At 37.8% G+C, this 19,734-nt stretch overlaps 2 protein-coding genes across 4 annotated transcripts; one reads left to right on the plus strand and one right to left on the minus strand.

The window, feature by feature from the left end:
- The first annotated feature begins 480 nt into the window (after positions 1-480).
- Positions 481-8,326, plus strand: zgc:153018 (Transmembrane protein 179-like). Of its 2 annotated transcripts, XM_066648846.1 has the most exons (8): positions 481-975; positions 1,872-2,009; positions 3,147-3,225; positions 3,848-3,974; positions 4,818-5,784; positions 7,271-7,327; positions 7,866-8,040; positions 8,200-8,326. In XM_066648846.1, exons 1-5 carry the CDS (start codon positions 656-658, stop codon positions 4,943-4,945), a joined length of 792 nt encoding a protein of 263 aa, XP_066504943.1. In that variant the 5' UTR covers positions 481-655; the 3' UTR covers positions 4,946-5,784; positions 7,271-7,327; positions 7,866-8,040; positions 8,200-8,326. The 2 variants fall into 2 exon arrangements, with proteins under 2 accessions (XP_066504943.1, XP_066504944.1); XM_066648847.1 differs by having other exon boundaries at positions 482-975; positions 3,848-5,784; positions 8,200-8,324.
- On the minus strand, positions 5,897-18,300 carry sfxn5b (sideroflexin 5b). 2 transcript variants are annotated; one of them, XM_066648844.1, is made up of 14 exons: positions 18,153-18,300; positions 14,496-14,564; positions 13,552-13,629; positions 13,222-13,248; positions 13,079-13,133; positions 11,733-11,758; positions 10,987-11,040; positions 10,800-10,856; positions 10,478-10,543; positions 9,861-9,951; positions 9,125-9,240; positions 8,717-8,802; positions 7,889-7,990; positions 5,897-7,342 (listed from the first exon to the last, which is right to left on the minus strand). In XM_066648844.1, the coding sequence occupies exons 1-13, from the start codon at positions 18,207-18,209 to the stop codon at positions 7,912-7,914; spliced, it is 861 nt and encodes a 286-aa protein (XP_066504941.1). In that variant the 5' UTR covers positions 18,210-18,300; the 3' UTR covers positions 5,897-7,342; positions 7,889-7,911. The 2 variants fall into 2 exon arrangements, with proteins under 2 accessions (XP_066504941.1, XP_066504940.1); XM_066648843.1 differs by having other exon boundaries at positions 5,899-7,342; positions 7,889-8,006.
- Positions 18,301-19,734: the final 1,434 nt, after the last annotated feature.

Below are 19,734 nucleotides of genomic sequence, written 5' to 3' on the forward strand. Positions count from 1 at the left end.
AGAGAGAGAGAGAGAGAGAGAGAGAGAGAGAGAGAGAGAGCCCCACCCCTCTGTTAACACATTCTTCTCCAATTGCATTCAGTATGATGAGAAGCAATGACGCAGTTTTGGTTTACATGTAAACCTAGTTTAATTTTCAATATATTTAACATTTCTTGATTTATTGAAAGTTTGTAATCTCATTTAATCAAAGTGTGATACATACAAGATTAAGTGTTAAATGTCACTTTTAGCAATATACTTGGATTGTTTACAAATAGACAGCAGTTATACCAAAGTAAATGCACTATTTCAAATATGATACTTTTAGTTCCTCACAGACATAGAAGCTGATTTGACAAAAAATAATGAAATTTAGGTGTGTAATTATTTTTCATGGACTGCTCCGTGGAATTTTCCACAGCTTATTAAATATTTGAAAGAGCGGAGTGTGGCAGGATGGGCCAATCAGCTGCGAAAACGTCGCTATGGATACATGACGTGAGCTTGAGTGGGTGGAGCCAGTCGTGAGCAGGGAGCAGCTGTGAGAGAGAGATAGTGGACGTGCGGTGCGGGACCCTTCATTCTTGCGTTTATTTGCTTTATTTTCTGGTGGTGAATTAAACCTCAGGAGGCTGTGCCGAGGAGCGCTTTTTCCCGCAGGCGAATTGTGGAGATGGAGCTGGATCGGCGACTGTTGCTCGCGCACTGCGCCGCTCACGCGCTCTCGGTGGTCGCAGGGCTGCTTGTGGTCGTGCCGTTGGCGCTGAACGGCTCGGCGTTTAAAGGCCGCTGCGCGCTGTTTAGCCGCGGGTCCTGGCACATGGAGAAGCGCGCGGGCGAGAAGGGGGAGACGGAGGTGGTCTCTCTTCTTGTGCAGCAGTGGGGACCGCCCGCCGCCTGTCAGTTCGCCACGTTCGTGGGGGTCTTCACGGTTCTGTATGGAGCCACTCAGAGCTGGAGGAGTTTATTCTACCTCCACCGTAAACACGACGAGTGAGTTACTCACACAACTGAACGACACTGGAGTATCAGAGGCTGAGGATCAATGATAATAACACCAAGAATAGCCAAGCCAATAATAAACATAAATCTTGTTCCTAGTATTATTGTATTATTATTATTACTGTTATGTAAAAAAGTGTACGAATACTTTGAATAAAATTACTACTAATAATATTTATGACAACAATAGTCATGTGTGATGGGCTGCAATGGACTGTCACCCCATCTATGGTGCTTTCCTCCCTTGCAAAAATTGATTTCAGGCAGGCTCCAGACCCATCCTGGAAGCGATTACAGAAAATTAATGAATATTATTGCTGACAAAAAAAAAAGTTATTTCTTTAGAAAGTTAATTTAATTTAAGTTATTTCTATTCTTGTTTTACTTGTTGGATAATAAAACATGTTTATATACAAGACATTTATTATGTTTTATTATCATGTTATTTGTCATTATTATGGTTTATATTAGAACAGAAATATTTGTTATATTTATATTGAATCACAGTTCTTGTTATAATCCTCATCAACAGTATGTATCATCACTAGAAGCCAGTGTGCCACCTGTAGATTTATTAAACTAGTCAAAGCAGTTAAACCACCAACACAAGCACAATTAATCAATCCTAAGCGCTCAAGCCAGAGTCAACTTAATCATTTTCATTAGTCGAATTCCAGTTATTTAGTGATTGGTGATTTAGGTGAGGCAGGGAAAGTTGCACCATTATATACTCAACAACATTTTTATTTAGGCTTTTACTCTGATATTTGCCAAAGTATGTTTAGATGGTCCATTGTGTAAAGATAGATTTACACTGACCCAGATGGACCAGTCTCTTTTCATGGAGGCAGCGACATGTAAAGTGTTATTCATAATTCTCTCTGCAGCACCTTGTTCTCTGCATTTCTGACGCTGCTGCTGAGCCTGTGTCTGCTGTTCCTGTCTGGAGGAGCTAGTGTGACCCTCACCCTCGGCCTGGTATCCTGGTGCAACACCGTCACTGACCACAACACACGGCCATACAGGTCAGACAACTGGAAATTTGTACTGATTTCAGCAAGAAGGACTGAAAGTAGTAAACATGCTTTTAGGAATGGTACTTCATATGTGAGTGATAGGTTTAAATGTGGATTGAGTCAGATCAGATTGAGATATAATACGTTTGTAAATGTTGCAGTTTTGGAGCCGCCCTGCTCAGCTTGTGAACAGCAGAGGAAATGTAACTAAGAGCCTCGGCTATGACAAATGTGCATGGTGTTGCGCCAAACACAGCTGCAGAAACACACACAAACGGAGCGTGTTCCTGTTTTATTCCCCTTATATATTTTATTGAGATACTGACCTTGGCATGCCAATGGACGGTGTCATGGTTTGCACTAAAAAACAACTTGTTTGGTTCCAGCTGGCAACAAACTTTTCTGGTTCGTTGGTGGAAAAGCACCATTAGAGTCTGATACTTTAGTTCTGAAAGACTCAAGATGCTCCAGTCATCTTACTGACCATTACTTTTTATTTTTTAAAGGATTACACAATCTAACCAGTCTTTTGTTGCCCCTGTTTAATCTTAATTTAAAATGGGCATGCATACATTTTTCAAAAACTATAACTTTCTCAATTTCAACGGATATTTTCTTTGTGTTGTTTTCATGTAAAAATAGGGTTTAAATCAATGCATCAATTAATATTGTGCAAGAAAAAAATCTTTATGTATAATGAAGCATTTTTGTTGTAAGTAGTTTGGGGCAATATTGTTTTTTGATCAAGAGCTGGTATTTTCAAACAATAACAATTTTTTTTCTGACAGCAATCATTTTTATACAAAAACCTTTTATATTTATTAACATCTGTAATTGACTATCAGTGATAATTTCCTACACCAACCAGTAAAATCTGTTTGTAAAAATCTACTCTGTCGTCCAATGATATTGAATTTCACTGCTAATTATTTTTAGTCTGTATACAGTGTTTTAAAAATCAATGGATCCTGTTTTCATGTGACCCTTTTAAAACCTACCATAAATCTGCTCTATAAAACATGGTTTATTTTAGTTCCGATTTTTAGAACAATGAGATTTTAAGTCGCACAGGGGAATTACAGATAAACTCATGACTGCTAAACCTGTCTCAATGAGCTGCTCATTCCTGAATCATTCTCTCCTCAGTTGTGCTGAGTCCCAGTCTGTGCCTCTCTATCTGGATGTGGAAACGTCTTCCTTCTACGCAGAGCTTATGTGTGCAGAGGTAAAGGACTGCATTACTGCAGTTTCTGTTCTTGTAAAACTGTTAAAAAAAATGGCATAATGCCTTTTTTCATTTATGTTATTTCTATTTTCTAAAATTATGTACATTGTGAAATGAGTACTGATGCTCTCCACTAAACAAAATGTAGAATACAGTATACAGAATCAGATGTTTTTATTCAGTTAAACTCTTTACAGGTAAAGTAAAAAAAAAACTTAGAAATGAAAAACACCCCCTTAGATGTGTCCAATATTTCACTATTTAAATGATGGACATATTATACTTACACAGTTATGTTACATAAAGTTTTGTTGTAAACAATGTCTCAGGAAATGGTAAGTTAAAGATTTCAGCTATTAGTTTAAGGGTTTCTCTGACATCAGGCATCTGGTTCCTCTCCAAAATTATGAATAATTTTGTATTTATTTCTAGAATTTCACCACAAACAGCTCTCAATGAGTTTGTTTACATCTTAGCAAATCAGTTATGTAGATGTTTGGGAAAAGCTCATAGTTACTGGTGTAACCTGAAAGCAGTACTGAGGAACGTCAGTATAGATTTGTTACAGAATCAAAACTGATTTTTTTTTTTGTCATTAATCAAGTGCTTTTTTTCTTTGTAGATCGCTCTGTGGTGTGTGACGGCTTTGTGGTTGACTCACTCCATTCTGTCGTTCCTGAGGCTTTACCACTCCCACAGTCAGCAAATCAGTGGACCCTGTCTGGCCCGAGAAAAAGAGCTCCTCCTCGGTCAGGCTCATGTACATTGTCCACTGCCCTGCCAGCACACACTCCCTCCACAAACACCTGCCATATTCATTTAACTGCAGTGATTGCTTTCGTGCTGTTCTTCTGTTGGTCATTTGTTCTTCAGGTTAGGTTAGCAGCAGAGGGCTCTTCAGGCCAGAGCACACTGACACAACTAATATCATCAGCACCAGACTGTTGCCTCTTTAGAATAGGAGGGTCTGTAAAAGAATGCTAAATCAAATGAACCAGGTTGAAAGGGTGAGGACTTACTAAAATGGTGTAAATGAACCGGAACATTTTAGACAATGTAAATGAAAGGAAAAAACAGAAGAATGTGACAAATGTAGATCATTGTGATTGGGGAGCAGTGGTTAATGGCTAGAACTAAAAATGATAATGATAGAAACTTCCATTTGGTTTTGTTGATGTTAATGCGTCTGTGTGCTCCTGCCTATGGTAAAGTTTAAGCAAGTTTTTTTTACGCACATTGGGAATTCAAAATTTTCAGTATTTCTTTCACTCCCATGTTGCACTTAACTACTTATTTGGCTATGCATGTCTGTGAAGTATAGTGGAAATAACCACATACCCAAAAGAGACCTCATTACAAACAAGCTTTAAATATCCTTTACATGGTGTAGTTTAAACACAGTACATAACACATACATTTGTAATGGTGTTTGTAATCATATTGGCACTGAGTGCATTTACATTCACACCAGTATTGTGATCATGATCAGATTTTGGCAGGTAGGTCAGATTTAAACTGTTTACTGACTAACAGCCCTGGATTTTAGCTCAGTAATCAGATTTTTGGTTTACTCTGATATTTTTTTTTTCTAGATCTGCTCATGTACAGAAAAAGCCTCATAGGAAACGGTACACATGGAACATCCATTTCAACACAGTTGTTTCTGAACTTAGATTATTTAGTGTTAGTTTTAAGTGAACATGACTGCACCAGTCTTTAAAGCTAATACTTTTTACCTGTATTTTTAATATTTTAGTGTAAATGCCATTGAATGACTTCCGGTATTATGATTAGAGAATGAATTTTGCAGCAGTCTTGCAGTGTGCAAGAAAGACATTTTCACCAGTGGTGTATAATGTGAAGGAAATGGGAAGGAAGACTCATGTAATGTTGAGCTCAGACCTGTGCTGCTGTAGATGAACATTCAGCATTCTGCTGAAAGTTCAACTCTGTGAAACCTGCTCTCCATGGCGTGAAGGTTTTTCATATGACGCTGTTTGTGTGGATGCAGTAGCTCTGAATTCCCCTGGCTTCATTTCAGAGGGAGATGTCAAGCAGGGAGGAGTGTGAAAACCCCCGAAAAGGTATTTAAAGTATGACCCCATCCCTCTGACATTTGACCTCTGAGAGCTGTGGGTGGCTGTGGTGACACACAGAAAGCTGAGAGAGAAACTGGAGATAAACGGAGAGCAAAGGTGTGATGTAGGATTGTAAATTCATGCTTTTTCTCATGTTTTTTTTACTGCTATTTGTATCAGTTCTGCACTATTTATATCAGTGTCACCTTTTTATGAAATTAATAAAGCATGCCTTGCTATGTTTGCTTTTTTTCTTTCCTTTCTCCCTTCAGCCACTGTCAAAACTGAAATGTACAGTAAAATCCAGCTACATTTTCTTTTAAGAATGAAAGCCCCTCATGGAACTGGCTTATGACAAACTCACTCATGCTGAGCAACATGCTCCAGAAGTGCTATTTAGGGTTTGACATCAGCGACAGCATGTGTCTCGGCACCTCTTGTCCTGCCTTGTTTTCTACTGCCTGCATAAGTAGCTGTGTAGGTAAGCTGCATTTAATTCCAAATCAAATCAAACCTTTAAGAGAAGGTATGCGGTCACTATTCAGACTGTGATTAAATTATGCAATTAAAAAAAGCATGGAAAAAAGACACGAGTTGCAGCACTTTCTGTGTTTTGACCCTTAAATATATTTAGTAATATTCTGTTAGTAAATTATTAAATGTGTTATTTCATAAGAGGTGCAAAATAAATACAATAGGAAAAATATCACTCATCCTCAATTCACAGTTCTCAGAAAAGGTGATTTTAGACAAACTGGCATTGACATACAATATTAGTTGTAAAATTCACTCATTAATCACATCACAGGATTTTAAAATGCCAAAACCTCTGTTACATGGTTACCATGACTTAGGCATATATCCATATAAAGTTAAAATAAATAAAGGAGACACAAAACTACATTTGATATATTGTGGATAACCAGTACACTGTACAATTATCGACTGCACTGTGTAATCAGAAGAATCACAAATACTTTGTCCAAGTTTTAAAGGCCTGGGTGCACTAAGAAACTCTTATACTGAAATTATTTGGCACTTTTTTTTCAAATATTACTGACCTTTCTCACAAGATTAAGGTTCGATACTTTATAAACCAGCCAAGGCTTCAGAAAGGTCAAGCTATTGTTCAAAAAGCATCAGCATCTATTTTGTTTGATCTTCAGTCTTGATCTTTTTCGTCTTATTCTTTCTCTCATTAATGATGACTCCATATTCATCCACACCCATACGGTTGTACTCTTAAAGTGGAAGGTTGTTATATATTTTTGCATTTTATATATTTTATATAACTGCATTTTATATAATTGCATTTTATATATTTTATATATCTGGGGAAACTCTTGTAATCTGTTATCAGTATGAGGCAACAATGATGTGAGAGTAAAAGGCATAGAACAGCTTTGCTTGCCTCGTATGAATTAGAATTAAATTGGTTGTTGACACTAATGAGTTAATCGCAGTTTATTGCACATATTGAATTTCTAAAACTACTGCAGCTCAGTGTATCCAGGCCTTTAAATTACATCAGTACAAACCCATCTGCATACATTGTTTTTTTTTCCTAAGTGTAAGAAAAGTCATATTGCTAGTTGTGTTGTATAAACATAGTATTTTGAAATTATTTGTAAACAAGCCTATAATAAACTGCAATAAACTTGTGCAAGGTAAGGCCTTGATAAATGTTCATGTTAACACAATTGCAGGATTTACAGTCACTGATTATTAGTCTTAATGGCTTGATAGGTAAGGTAGTAAACGGGAAGTGAGTATTGCTCTGAGACTACAATTTCATTCTCTCTGGAATCCTCCTCTACTTCGTGGCCTTGGGAATGTGTTGACGGCAGCTGCTTAAACAGAATAATTTGCTTTCTGCTTCCCTCCCCTTTTGCTTGTCTCACAGTTCCTTTTTTCTATTTTTCCATCTTTCCATCCCTCCCTCTGTTTGTTTCTCTCTTTCATCACAGACCCTTGTTATAGGTCAGCACTTTGCAATCTGTTGCCATGGCGATTTCCGGCTCAAGGTGAGACGCCTTGATCTGTGTAGTGCAGAAAATTGATTAGCAAGCAGGTCTTCACAAAAACCTTCATTACTCATCTTGAAAATAACCACTCACTCACTCACTCACTCACTCACTCACAAAAATTAATATCAGGTAGGTCAGCTGTGGAAAATTAGCCTTACAGCATCACTGTTTCCTGTTTGTTTTCCGGTTTTAAATGACTTCATGTTGGAGTCGAAAGTGAGCTGAATCAGTGCAGTCAGCAGCAACCTAACACTATTTGAGCTAGGGCTTCAGATAGGGCCATAACTTCTATGCTAAATTTTTGGCCATTCAATGACATAGAAGCTTGTTGTGGAAACCTACAAACCAAAATGTATTTACCGCTTCTGTGTTCAACCAAAACTATGATCAACAGATTGTTTTAAAGTAATGTCTAAAGTAATGTTTTTAATACAACACTCATGATGGCTTAATTCAATAAAAATGAACAAATCCATGTGGAAAAGAAACAGACATTTGATTATGTATGAAACATTGTAACCCTCTATATATAAAGATTCATGGCCATATGGACAGTACCTCAGACATCTGTGGGAAGAGGCTTATAGCGAAAGGGAGAGACAAACCAAACACAACCAGACACACAAGACTGTGAACAGGCAGCAGGAGTCGGCGATGAGCCTGCAACAGAGAGCGTCTGAGAGAGAGGAAGAGATGAACACAACACACAGGTTTTGAAAACAACATTTTTACTTCCTGGACATAAATGTACCATAAAACATACACTACATTATCAAAAGAATTCACCTATACTTTACAGCTACCGAAACATTTATGACATCTCATTCTAAGTCCATATGTATTGATATGGAGTTGGTGCCCCTTTACAGCTTCTACTTTTCTGAGAAGGCTTTCTACAACTTTTGGAGTAGCTGTGTCTGTGGTAATTCCTGTCCACAATGAAGAGCTTTTGTGGGTCAAAACACTGATGTTGGATGAGAGGGCCTGGTTCTATTTCTGTTCTAGTTCAAATCAAAGGTATTGGATGGGGTGAGATCAGGGTTCTGTGTAGCCCAGTCAAGGACATTTCCAAAAAAAAGGGTTTTTTTTTTTTTTTTTTTTTTTTTTTTTTAGTTTTTGACATAAAAATGCTAGCCATTCTTAATATTTGTATAAATGTAAAGATAAATGGACAAATACTTTTCAATTCTTTTTTACTAACTTCTATAAAAAGAAAAATTGTTGTCCTCATACTAAGTATTGTGCTCTCAGATTACCAAGTGCCAAGAAACCCAGACATAGGCTGTAACAATAAATATCACAAATAATAATAATAATATGCTGGTAAAAATTCACTATCATTTCATTTCTAGCTGGATTTATGCATGATTAATAAAAATCTCTTACTTTTCCAGAAAGGCCATGATCACAGGAGGCAGGACAAAGATGGGCAGTGGCAGGACCACTCGTGTAAAGGCTGTCTCTATCAGCGCCTGTAAGGAGAGATAATATGCAGTAGTTATACTGTGCAGAAACAAAGCTAATCAGGGTATGCCTACACATGACCTTATTCCCACAGGTTCAGTGTAGTGCCCTGCATGCAGCAACTTCAAGTTTCACTTTCTGAAAATTTGTGTTTCAAATATTTTTTTCACAGCAATTTTTTAAATCAGTTTTCTAGTTAAACTGATAAATGAAAATAAAGGCCACTAGAATGACTTGATTAGTTAATATTCCTGTATCATTTGATGGTAAGACTTATATATTATATTATATTATATGTAGATGTGTAAATTATGTATATCTTTGCCTCACATGTTTGGCTGCTATCCGTGAAGAGCCCACCACATTCCCATTGTTGTCCAGTACATCAATCCCCTCAGAGAGCTCACTGTGCCTCATCAGCACCACATTACAAATGTTAGCGCTTGCTGTGAGGGAGAGGAGACTAAGTGACAGTGCTGTATTCACAGCCAACACAAAACTGGTTTATTTAGTTCTTGCTCTGGATGACAGAACATATCATATTTTACCTCAGTGCTGCCCTCATAGAGACCCACAAGACCTCACAACTAGATTTGTTTTTATTGCTCATAAAATGTAAATTTACAGAAACATATTGCAAACAGCACAGACAAAAAATCCACATTAGTTAGTATATGACTTGTTGTGGAGATCATATTAAAAATATAAAACAGGATAAGCAACATTTGCACAAAATCCTTTCCAACCTATGTTCATTCTTTTGTACTATGGCAGTGTTTCCAAACACAGGAAATGTATTTAGTCCTGTTTTTCACATTCATTGCTCCCAAATGAATGGATCTGACTAGACAGCTTAAAATCAAACCTATACTGAGCTGGACTGAATGTGTTAGAGCTGGAGAAACAGCAAAATGTGCATGACATGGGATTCTCTGGGCCCTGGGTTGGAAAACACAGTGCTCTGGCACCAGTCAGTCAGCAGAGGGAGCCCAACACAACGTGGAATGTTCTGAGAATAAAAACTGACTTAAATAAAGAAACTTAAATATCTCAGCACTGTACTCACCTACAGCAGGGAAAGGGACAAACCTCTGGATGATGAGTCTGGTGGCTGGATTAAATTTCCTGGATTTCTCAATGAGAACATTCAAACCCACCTACAGTAGAACAGAGGAGTCAAACTATGAACAATATAAGAATTTAGGATTATCGCATGTGTGTTTACATCTATTAAAATAAATACAGTTTGAAAAATATTGCTGTAATAAATTCTATTATATGAGGCTTATCTATCTCTCCTTTTCTCTCCTTCTATCTATCAATACTTTTAACTTAAATAAGAAACAGGCATAAAATTAGAGATTAAATCTGAAAATAAAAATTGCAGTTATTCTCAGAACAATTGACAGGCTGTCCCTTAGAATACTATGTGTTTGGTTGTAGGGGCTGGTTTAGTGTTAAATAGAGCCGACTACAGTGTGGCACACCTGTGTAAGCATGCACACCATACTACACCAATAACAGTCTTTCTAAAAAAACTCATAATGCTACAGTTGTCTACCTTGGTAACATCCTTATACGTCACTCTGGATAAGATCATTCACACGTGTGTGTGTGTGTGTGTGTGCGCACTCCCATATATAAGTCATAATTTATCTGGACCATAAGACTGAAATCACGCACCGCTATTGAGACTGCACTGGTGACTGCTCCCAGGTATCCCTGAATAAACCTGGAGGTTGGTGTGGGCTGTGAAGGGAAACAGTTACATCAGTATTACACTCAGGAGAATTTACACTCCTCCTCACTTTTGAACACACACAGCTCATGAAGGCTTGGGGTCAGGAGCAGATGCAGAACAGATGTCCTGCTCGAAGCGGCAGCTGAAATCCAGTCAAATGGAAACGACACAAAGCAACGCTTCACTGACACTCCATCTGCAATTGCACTAAAACTGCCTTAAAACAAAACACTGACCTGGGGGACGTGAGTAAAACCACCGTACCTTTGTGGCATTGCGGTTGGCGTAGTTCACACAGGCGTTATGACTCTGATTTAACCACTGCAGGATGTAGAAGAGAACATACATGAAACACTGGATTTTAACATTCTTTACAACAGAAAAAATGTGAATCCACACTTCACCCACAGTCTCTAATTAATGAACACATTTTTTTAAACAAGGCCTTTACCTGCCAAAACACAGTGGACAACAGAGTCTGGTTTGGGAGGAGAAGGCCGACCACCTGCAAAAAACGAGTAGAGATATATTTTGTTACTTACTCACTTCCATCATAATGCTTATAAATTCCAGGATTGGAAAATTATTAGAGTACATAGAGACTGTTGAATATGTGAATAGAGACTTGTTTGGTGGAAATAAAATCCTTGTATGGATATGTAACAAAAACATGATCTAGTAGTTTTTTAATGACTCTTAATATAAATAATTTCTTTTTTTCCATGTAATGTCTTTCAGAAATCTCTGTTTAGCTTCTGAGAGTGTCGTGATGTCTGCAGGCATTTGGGACACAGCTAAAACAACTGCTTCCTCATTTTAATCATTTGTAGCCTATCAAACATGATAAAAACTATCACAATGCAATGCAAGTCTATAATTGTGTGGTGGCAGGGCCTTTATTATTTTCCTAAAGAATTTTACATCCATTATCTTGGGCAGGATTTACATCACGGTGACCGGCAGAAGTTACACCCAGAAGCATGCGGGGTTGCTTTCAGCTGTTTTAATAACTAACCTCAATCATTGTCCTGATGTCAAAGTTACAAAAATGTTTCGTAGATTTTTATAGGACGCATTTTAATTTACGTAGAATATATTATTTAGTATTCATCCCTTCAGATATCTCAGTAATGTTTAGTTGATTTTGACTAAGCTAGGTTCTCTGGCCTAGTGCTGTCAAAACAAACAGTGACTTACGATTGGTGTTCCAAATGGGACATAACCTATTGAAAAAAACAGTAACACAAACATAAAGACTGAAGCCCTGTGAAAAACATATATTAAACCCTGTGAGATATATATATATATCAAAAAAAAATCCTATATATAAAGAGCAAAGTTCAAACACAATCCTCACAGTGTGGAGCAATTAACATTCCCTTCTCATCTCACACATGTCTCTAAGGGGATGTGAGGATATTAACATCAGGGTAAATGTAATAAACACATTATATGGAAATGTATTCCAACATTTCTTTTGAAATGAATGGTATTAAAACTATGTATAGCTGTATATATACAGCTTCATAACTCCACAGCCCAAAGCTGATGGGCTGATTGATTACGCCATTTTAGGCAACACTTGACACTGGCCATATTGACTCTATATGCAGAGCATATGTTGGTGATATATTTTCTGTGGAGATTAGCCAAACTGTAGATGTCCAACTGAATATTTGGGTCTAGGGATGAACCTTAAAGTAGCAGAATTCACTAATTACAAAGGGTGTCTATGAATCTTTTTTCCCCCATATATGCTCCAACACTGCACTCTACTAAACTGTCCCTGTCATTCAATTCACTGGGGTGCATCCATCATTGGCGCATGTTCATTAACATTATTTAGAAAACAGAACTGCACTTATGGAGTTATGATTCTTAAATTGACGATGCCATTTATCTTGCCTGACTCCAGACTTTTTATATTATCTTTCTTAGGTTATTAACATGTACTAATATGCCCTTTTTCCCTTGGTAAACCTTTGTTAGCAAACACAATTGGAAATTAAGACCAGTGTTGAAACTTAAGGGTGTAAATTTACATTGTGAACAACAATCTGTAAGCTGCACTGTTTCTGATGGTGAAGAAAACTAATATAATAGTTTTCTCTTGTTTTAGTCGTTAATGAACATGTGAAAGAAGACAGAAAAACTATTTTAAGAAAGACACAAAATATAAAAAATTCAACCCATTTCCCCAAAGTTCATGAAAGTTGATGAATGAAAAGTTCATTCAAAAAGGTAAGTTGTGTGTAAGTGATATAGTGTGATATGGAGTTTTATTTAGTTCTATTTACTAAGGTAGAATTTCACAGTGGTGATAAGAGAAAACATTTCTTCTCCAGAAGTTCAGGTGAATATATGTAAGTCCTAGCGATAAAATGGTAGATACTCTGACCCCTGGTTCCTATCAACATCTCTGCAAGCATAAAACAGCCAAAGAGAGTGCCATTTATTTCACTTGCATATATTCATTTCATTATATTTGTCGCTCATGTATGGAGATCTAAAGCCCGGTCAAACACTGTATAAGGCCATCGTACCTGACATGCGAAAAGGCATGAAGATCTTCTGTCCAGTGTCAGGGTGAATAATAGCCTGCAGTGGGGTGAATAAATCTTGCCTGTTTATTGTGTTGGCCTAGATCCAATTAACCTCAACAGTGAACATACATGTTTTGTCTCACCTGCTTCACTTTCTGAGCCTCCCACAGCTAAAAAAAGATATAAAACACACACTATATCAGTAACAGTAGTGCTTTTCCATTTACAGATATAAGAATATTTTATACACACACTGAAGACTTGTGCATTTCAAATTACTTAAATCAGTACGGCACATCACAAACCATTAGAAATGCAGTTTTTACCCTGCAGCTACAAGCTTTCATTTCATGCCAGTGACACATTAATTTCAGAACAAATCTCGGTTTATCAACCACGATATTAACTGCAGTAAATATGTTGTTAAAAGTAGAATGGTGCCTTTAATGCTTGTTATGTTTCTATTGCTTCACCTGCTGGTCTGTTGTTCCAAGAGGGAGAGTTCCATGTTTAAAATGGTCTAGCAGTGCAACACATTCCTTTAAACGAGCCTGAAACAATGATGAAGAAGTCATGACTAAAAAAAGACATATGATTTTCAGTTAATAAGTAGTGAGCTTTGGAATTTTTGGAATTTGAAAAATTTAACCATTGATCATTTTACGGACATTAAACAGACATTATTTATCGTTTGGAAAATTAAAGCATAATATAAAAGCACACTGTATTTCCAAAGATTTGGGGTCATCAAAAGTTTAACTGACATTTAGTATTTTATTGTACTCTCCAGTAACAGCTTCTAATATTTGGGTAGGCTTTAGTTTAAATGCTGGAACATTTCTGTGAAGATCTGACTGCAATTAGCCATGACAGCATTAAAAGTTAAATATTATACCACTTTCCAGAAGGGGTACAAAATAAATGTCTGCTATATGCTTTGTTCAAAATACCACAGGGTAAACAAAGCAATTGTCTTACCCTGTCTAAACAGCCCTGATCAGAACAACCTGTTTCAGGGTCTGTTCCAGTACTTCACAACAAGCCACTATTCATCTCACCCCTGAGTGAACAGCAGCAAGAAGTGAGCGAGCAGAAGCTCTTGTTCTTGCTATTTTTGTTCAGTTTTCTATTCTCTCATTTTTTATTTTTTTCTTTGAGTTATTTAATAAAATATCCACTTTAAAGAACCCAAGTTAATGATTAATTGTAGGTTACAAACTCTGTGGTACTTTACACCCCTCTGGACCTTACGTGGCATTAATCATGGTAACTATAGGTTCATGTCCCAGAATGTCCCATTTTGTTTTATGCTGCTCTATGCAAAAATTATAAGGGGTGTCTACAAACCTTTGGACATAAAGAATAACACGTTTCAGTGAAAGTATTTTACAGTAGGTATGAAAGTGAGTGTTTTTACCTCTGATACGAAGAGGGTTCTGGGATCTATGATGTCTACAAAATGTCTGAACCTGCCAAGGAATGTGCTCTGAAGGAAAAACAAATTCCATTAAAAAGGGCAATCACAAACTGCTGAGTCTGCACTAACCACCAGCAGAGTGCTAGCTCAGAGTCCACTCACATGCACATACAGCTATGCAGTTGTGTGTGTGTGTGTGTTGCTGTAGTTGTGGCTTTAATATTTCTGCTGTTTCAGGTCCAATCACAAGATGTGAAGTAATTCCTGATGCTTATTCCATTCATCATTCTGTTCAACACTGCATATAAAGCTGTTTCATTACTCTGGTGTATGTAAATTTTCCTGGTTATGATTGTCTGTGCTGTATATTTCCTCATTCAAAAAGCAGTCTGCGTTGACAAAATGTACTCACAGTGCTACTAATTAAATAGGGGGTTTTTGAGCCTTCTTTATTTTATATGGACAGAATGGACTGGGGAGGGGATAACAAGAGTGTAAGATTTCATTCTTAATATCAATTTTCCCGTTATATGCTCTTTTATATATATATCCTACTTTTTCACTTACTGCATTATTTTTAAAACTTTAAAGGCTTTAACGTTTATGGCTGAAATAAAAACAAACTAACAATATATTAATTGGTTGTGCAAAAACAAACTCATAAATTAACCATTTGGTCCACTCTCCACTGTTAAAATGAGGTTAGTCACAGACTCAGCTTGGTTACTGTTGCTACTGCTGTTCTCAACTCTCTGTTCCTGTCTGGTGGGAGAGCTGATGCCAGTGGCATCCTGAGTGCCAACTGTTTGAGAGGCCCGATGGTAGGGCATGCCAAGGGTTTCTTTGGTACAAATCATGAGAAAAGAGTGGCTTCAATCAGCTGAATCTAAGGCCTTTGCTTCTTGTGAGGTATCTGCAGAAGAAACAGAAATAGCTCTCAAGGTCTCGGGAGCCAGGAGTTCTCGCTACCTTTTATCTTTAAATATCAGCCAGCTCCAAAAATGTGCCAAGCTCACTCCCTTCCCTGCAAACACTGCTTCCGAGGTGCATGCGCCTGCATCAAAGCCCTGAATTCTCTTTGCAGTGGTATGTGTGCGGAAGTCTGCTGGAGAAGACGCTTGTTAATAATGCATATGTTTCTGCTCTCCGGAGAATATGCCTCGCAGATCTGAGAGATGCAGCAAGCTGTAGCCCTGCAAGAACAAAAAAATCTTGCTGTATCCTTCAGCTGCCCTCCATCCAACTAAAAACAGCAGCAAAGAGGCAGATCCCTGATACCTGTCCCATTATTACAGAAAATGGGCTACTGTGTGTCCTGCAATACAGAGAAAATCACACATTGATTCATACTGATTTACTGAGCACTAAAGAAAACACTGGCATTAAAAATGAGAACAAGCGCATACGGCTTGTTCCAATTACTCCTGCTAGTCATTAAATGACTATGAGTGCAGAGTCAGTAACTCAGCCAAGGCCATTCTCTATTCACAGTTCAGAACAAATCACCAATAAAGTAGGTAATATTTCATGTTCGAGATGAAGTCTTATCAGATAACAACACAGGGAGTGCAATCAACCTGAACATTGCACCTTGCTCAGTCCAAGAACAAAGTGATGCACACAGCAAATATAGTAAAATAAATTGTAGGACAGGAGATAAGTGACAGACCTGTGCTCTGGATTTAAATGTCTAAAAATAATTTTGTCTAGAGTTGCACATCTATGTCTAAGACACTTTTTACAACTGGTCATCATGTCTTGAGGATGACTGTATCTAGAAAAAAATGCATGTGAGAATGCACCTAAGACCTGCATGAAATTGTTTTAAACATGATCACACAAACCACTACCTGTTATACAAGTGTACATTTCACATTCAGCAACCAAAAACCCTCCATTTAGAACCAAAATCCTTCCAAATCCAACCAATACTTTACCTCTCAAACCTTTCCCAAAACAAATAAAACCCCAAATAGAACCCAACCTAATGCAGCTATACCCTCCCAAAAAATGACAAATCCTCCTGATACATAAAAAACACTACCTTACGCACCCACACCTTTCACAACTAAAGCCTTTCTCAACGTGAACAAACCCCTCCCAAAATAATAATAAAAGTTTCTCTCACTGCAACCAAAACCACAGCTAATTTAATCAAATCCCTCCCAAAACAAAGAAAACTCCTCCCACTGCAACCAAAACCCCACCTAAATTAATCAAACCCCTCCCAAAACAATGAACCCCCCCCCTCCACAGTTCAGTCAAAAACACACCTAAATCAATCAAACCCCTCCCAAAATAAATACCCCTCCCTTGCAACCCAAACACCACCTATATCTAATACATTACTCGGGAAAAAAAAAGCAACTCCCTCCCAATGCAAAGTCCCACCTACAACCAAACCCCTCCCAATGATTGTGATACAAGCTGATTTGAAAAATTCTCACCATACTGAAATCAGATTTCAACCCAAATAATTGGATATCCATTTTTGACAATCCTGTGTAAACACTCTGGTTAAAATCATGTTGTACTAGTCACATGAAATGAGCAGGTGTAGACAGGCTCCAAATATTATGACTTGTATAGCAAAATATCATGTAGTTACAATATTTCACACCATTATTCTTCATCCAGCTGTGAACATGTCTGAGTATGAAGAGAATGATGGGCATGTGTGATCAGGTCTGGCGTGGACTGAGTTTTAATCGGAGACCCCATTAATTAAAGCTGACCGTGGTGTTGCCATGGAGCCTGAGGGATTTAAATAGACAGTCATTCGTTTGTCCGACCACCACGACAGGACTTGAGAAGATGGAGGGTTAAGGAAAGAAGAAGACGAGCAATTACGTTGCATTCTTTGCCCTGATGTGACCCAGATTTCAGGAAACAGCTGAAAAACAAGCATCCACAGCACTGGTAACAGTCTGAAAATAATAACTAACAGATAGGACTTTCAACTCTGAACATGAAGAGAAAGGACCAGCAGCTGTGTGCACAACTTCACCCATCATTTCAGGCAGAAGTTTGAACACCCCTGATGTGAAGATATTTAATGACATTTAAGTGAAATTTAATGCATTCTCTATGAACAAATATGTCAATGTAGTGCAATTATACTAACACATGCAAAATCACACATACACAAAATTACACACTAACAAAAGACAATGAAGCATGCAATGGATAATGTGCATTCATTTCTACAAGGAACCTACTTCGATTACACAATCTGTTTGATTCAGCACAAAAACATGTAACTTTGTGTTTTCTTATTTTCAAAAACACAATCAACTAAACATGTCATGTGACCAGGGGTGTCAAAACTACTACTACACAGCGGTAACTGGAGCAAATAAACGTCCACGGGGGAAACCCAGGGACGGGGGAAAAAGTATTTAAACAATCTCGAAACCCCTCAACTCAATTTGGGGGTAAAGCAAGTGCAACAGGGCTCCGTTAACCCTGAGAACCCTCGCAGACCGGAGAACCCCGACAGCGCGTGGGGAGGCGGCAAACTCGAGTAAAACCGAGCTCGCGCTGATGGACGAACATCGATTAAACAGTTGTTTATCAGCGCCCCACGAGCCGACCGCTGACACAAAGATGCGATTCGCGGAAAATAACGGAACAAAACCTGGCTCCGAGGATTTTTACCTGATCATAGCGGGGTCTCCCCAGCCGGAAAACCGGATACACCGCAGACTCCAGCATTTCACCGCCTCCAACCCGCGTTTAATCACCGACCCGACCCGGAGAGCGAATTTAAAACAAGACTCAACTCTAGCACGAAACTAGTGAAGCAATGAGCCGCACAGGAGTGTGGGAAATGTAGTCTCCCCTCTGGTCAAATGGGACAGAAAACACTACAGGAATCCTGGAGTTAGTGTCTCCGACTTGAGAACAGATTATTGGTCACAAGAAACAGTCATAATTTCTCAAATACCCTTACCAGCCATAACATTTAAACTACCTTCTAGCTACATCAACTTTCTATTTTATCAGTGCCACCCACCATAGGCTATACGAGCTTTACAAGTTCTACAACGAGACTGCTTGTGCATACATTCTTTGACCCCATTCACCCTGTTTTTCAATGGAGAGTGGGTGATTATACCCAGACACTGAAGTGGTGATGACATAGTGTGTGTGTTTGTGTGCACGCGGTGGTATAGAGGGCACTGCCCACAGGACACTGTTAGAGTAATATTTTTGGTTGTTCAATCATTCTCAGACCAGCAGAGAAACCCGACGTTTTCATAACCTGAGAAGCATGAAGGTTTCCTGAGCATCTGAGAACATTTTGAAAGGGCAAGAACAACAGCAGAGCAACAGGACTATACTCCAACTGTAGAACTACAAAGTGCACCTGTAGCAGGGGTGAGAGCTCGCATGTCTTTACTTCAATTACTGTAAAGGGAAGAAGTGTGAAGATGGTGGAATGAATGTGTTTGTTAAATTCAGACTTATTTTTAAGTAAGCCGATACACTGAATAAGTAAATAACTGTGGTGCTTTGCATCAATAAAATCTTGGTCTTAATTTTTTTTACATGATATAAACAAAGAACAAACATATGCTACAGATTATGCAGATGTTAACACATCCAAACCCTGCTAATGTCTTAAAAAACTATTTGGCTTACCATTGTTTTTTACTATAATTTTTGGATACTTTTGTTAATGAATAAAAACCACAAGTAAACAAAGACATTGATATGAAGCACCAAAGCCTCTAATAAGGATCTCCAATAAGAAGGGTACGTTCTTTCGATGCTATCTTCCCATTGTTAAAATGATGGATTTTATTGGAAATCTTGAAATCTTAAAGTTTGTCACTGTGATATTACACTCTAAAAAGAGCTGGTGTAATAACCTGGCCTATCTTAAAACTGTGAGTTCATTTTTGCTTGGATATATGTTCAGAGATAAATGTAATGTTGACTTACATTTAGAGTTCAGTTCACTATAAGACAGTCCAGCTTCCTAATTTGAAAAACAACATTAAAAAGATTAAATAACAGAGACCTTTTTTTTCAGTGTGTATTCTCTACAAGGGAAATTGCCTGTTTTTACCTCTTGTATCACCATTAACAACCAACCTTATTCTTACAGAGTGGGACTGTGAACCAATGAAAGTTCCCTAGTATTTAAAACAACAATTGTTTTGTCAAATCAAATTACTTTAGTGACTTGCAATAACAGTTTATTACATGTGATCATCATAGGTATACCTCAGTA

The sequence above is a fragment of the Hoplias malabaricus genome, chromosome 17 (assembly GCF_029633855.1).
Source record: "Hoplias malabaricus isolate fHopMal1 chromosome 17, fHopMal1.hap1, whole genome shotgun sequence".
Classification (NCBI taxonomy): domain Eukaryota; kingdom Metazoa; phylum Chordata; class Actinopteri; order Characiformes; family Erythrinidae; genus Hoplias; species Hoplias malabaricus.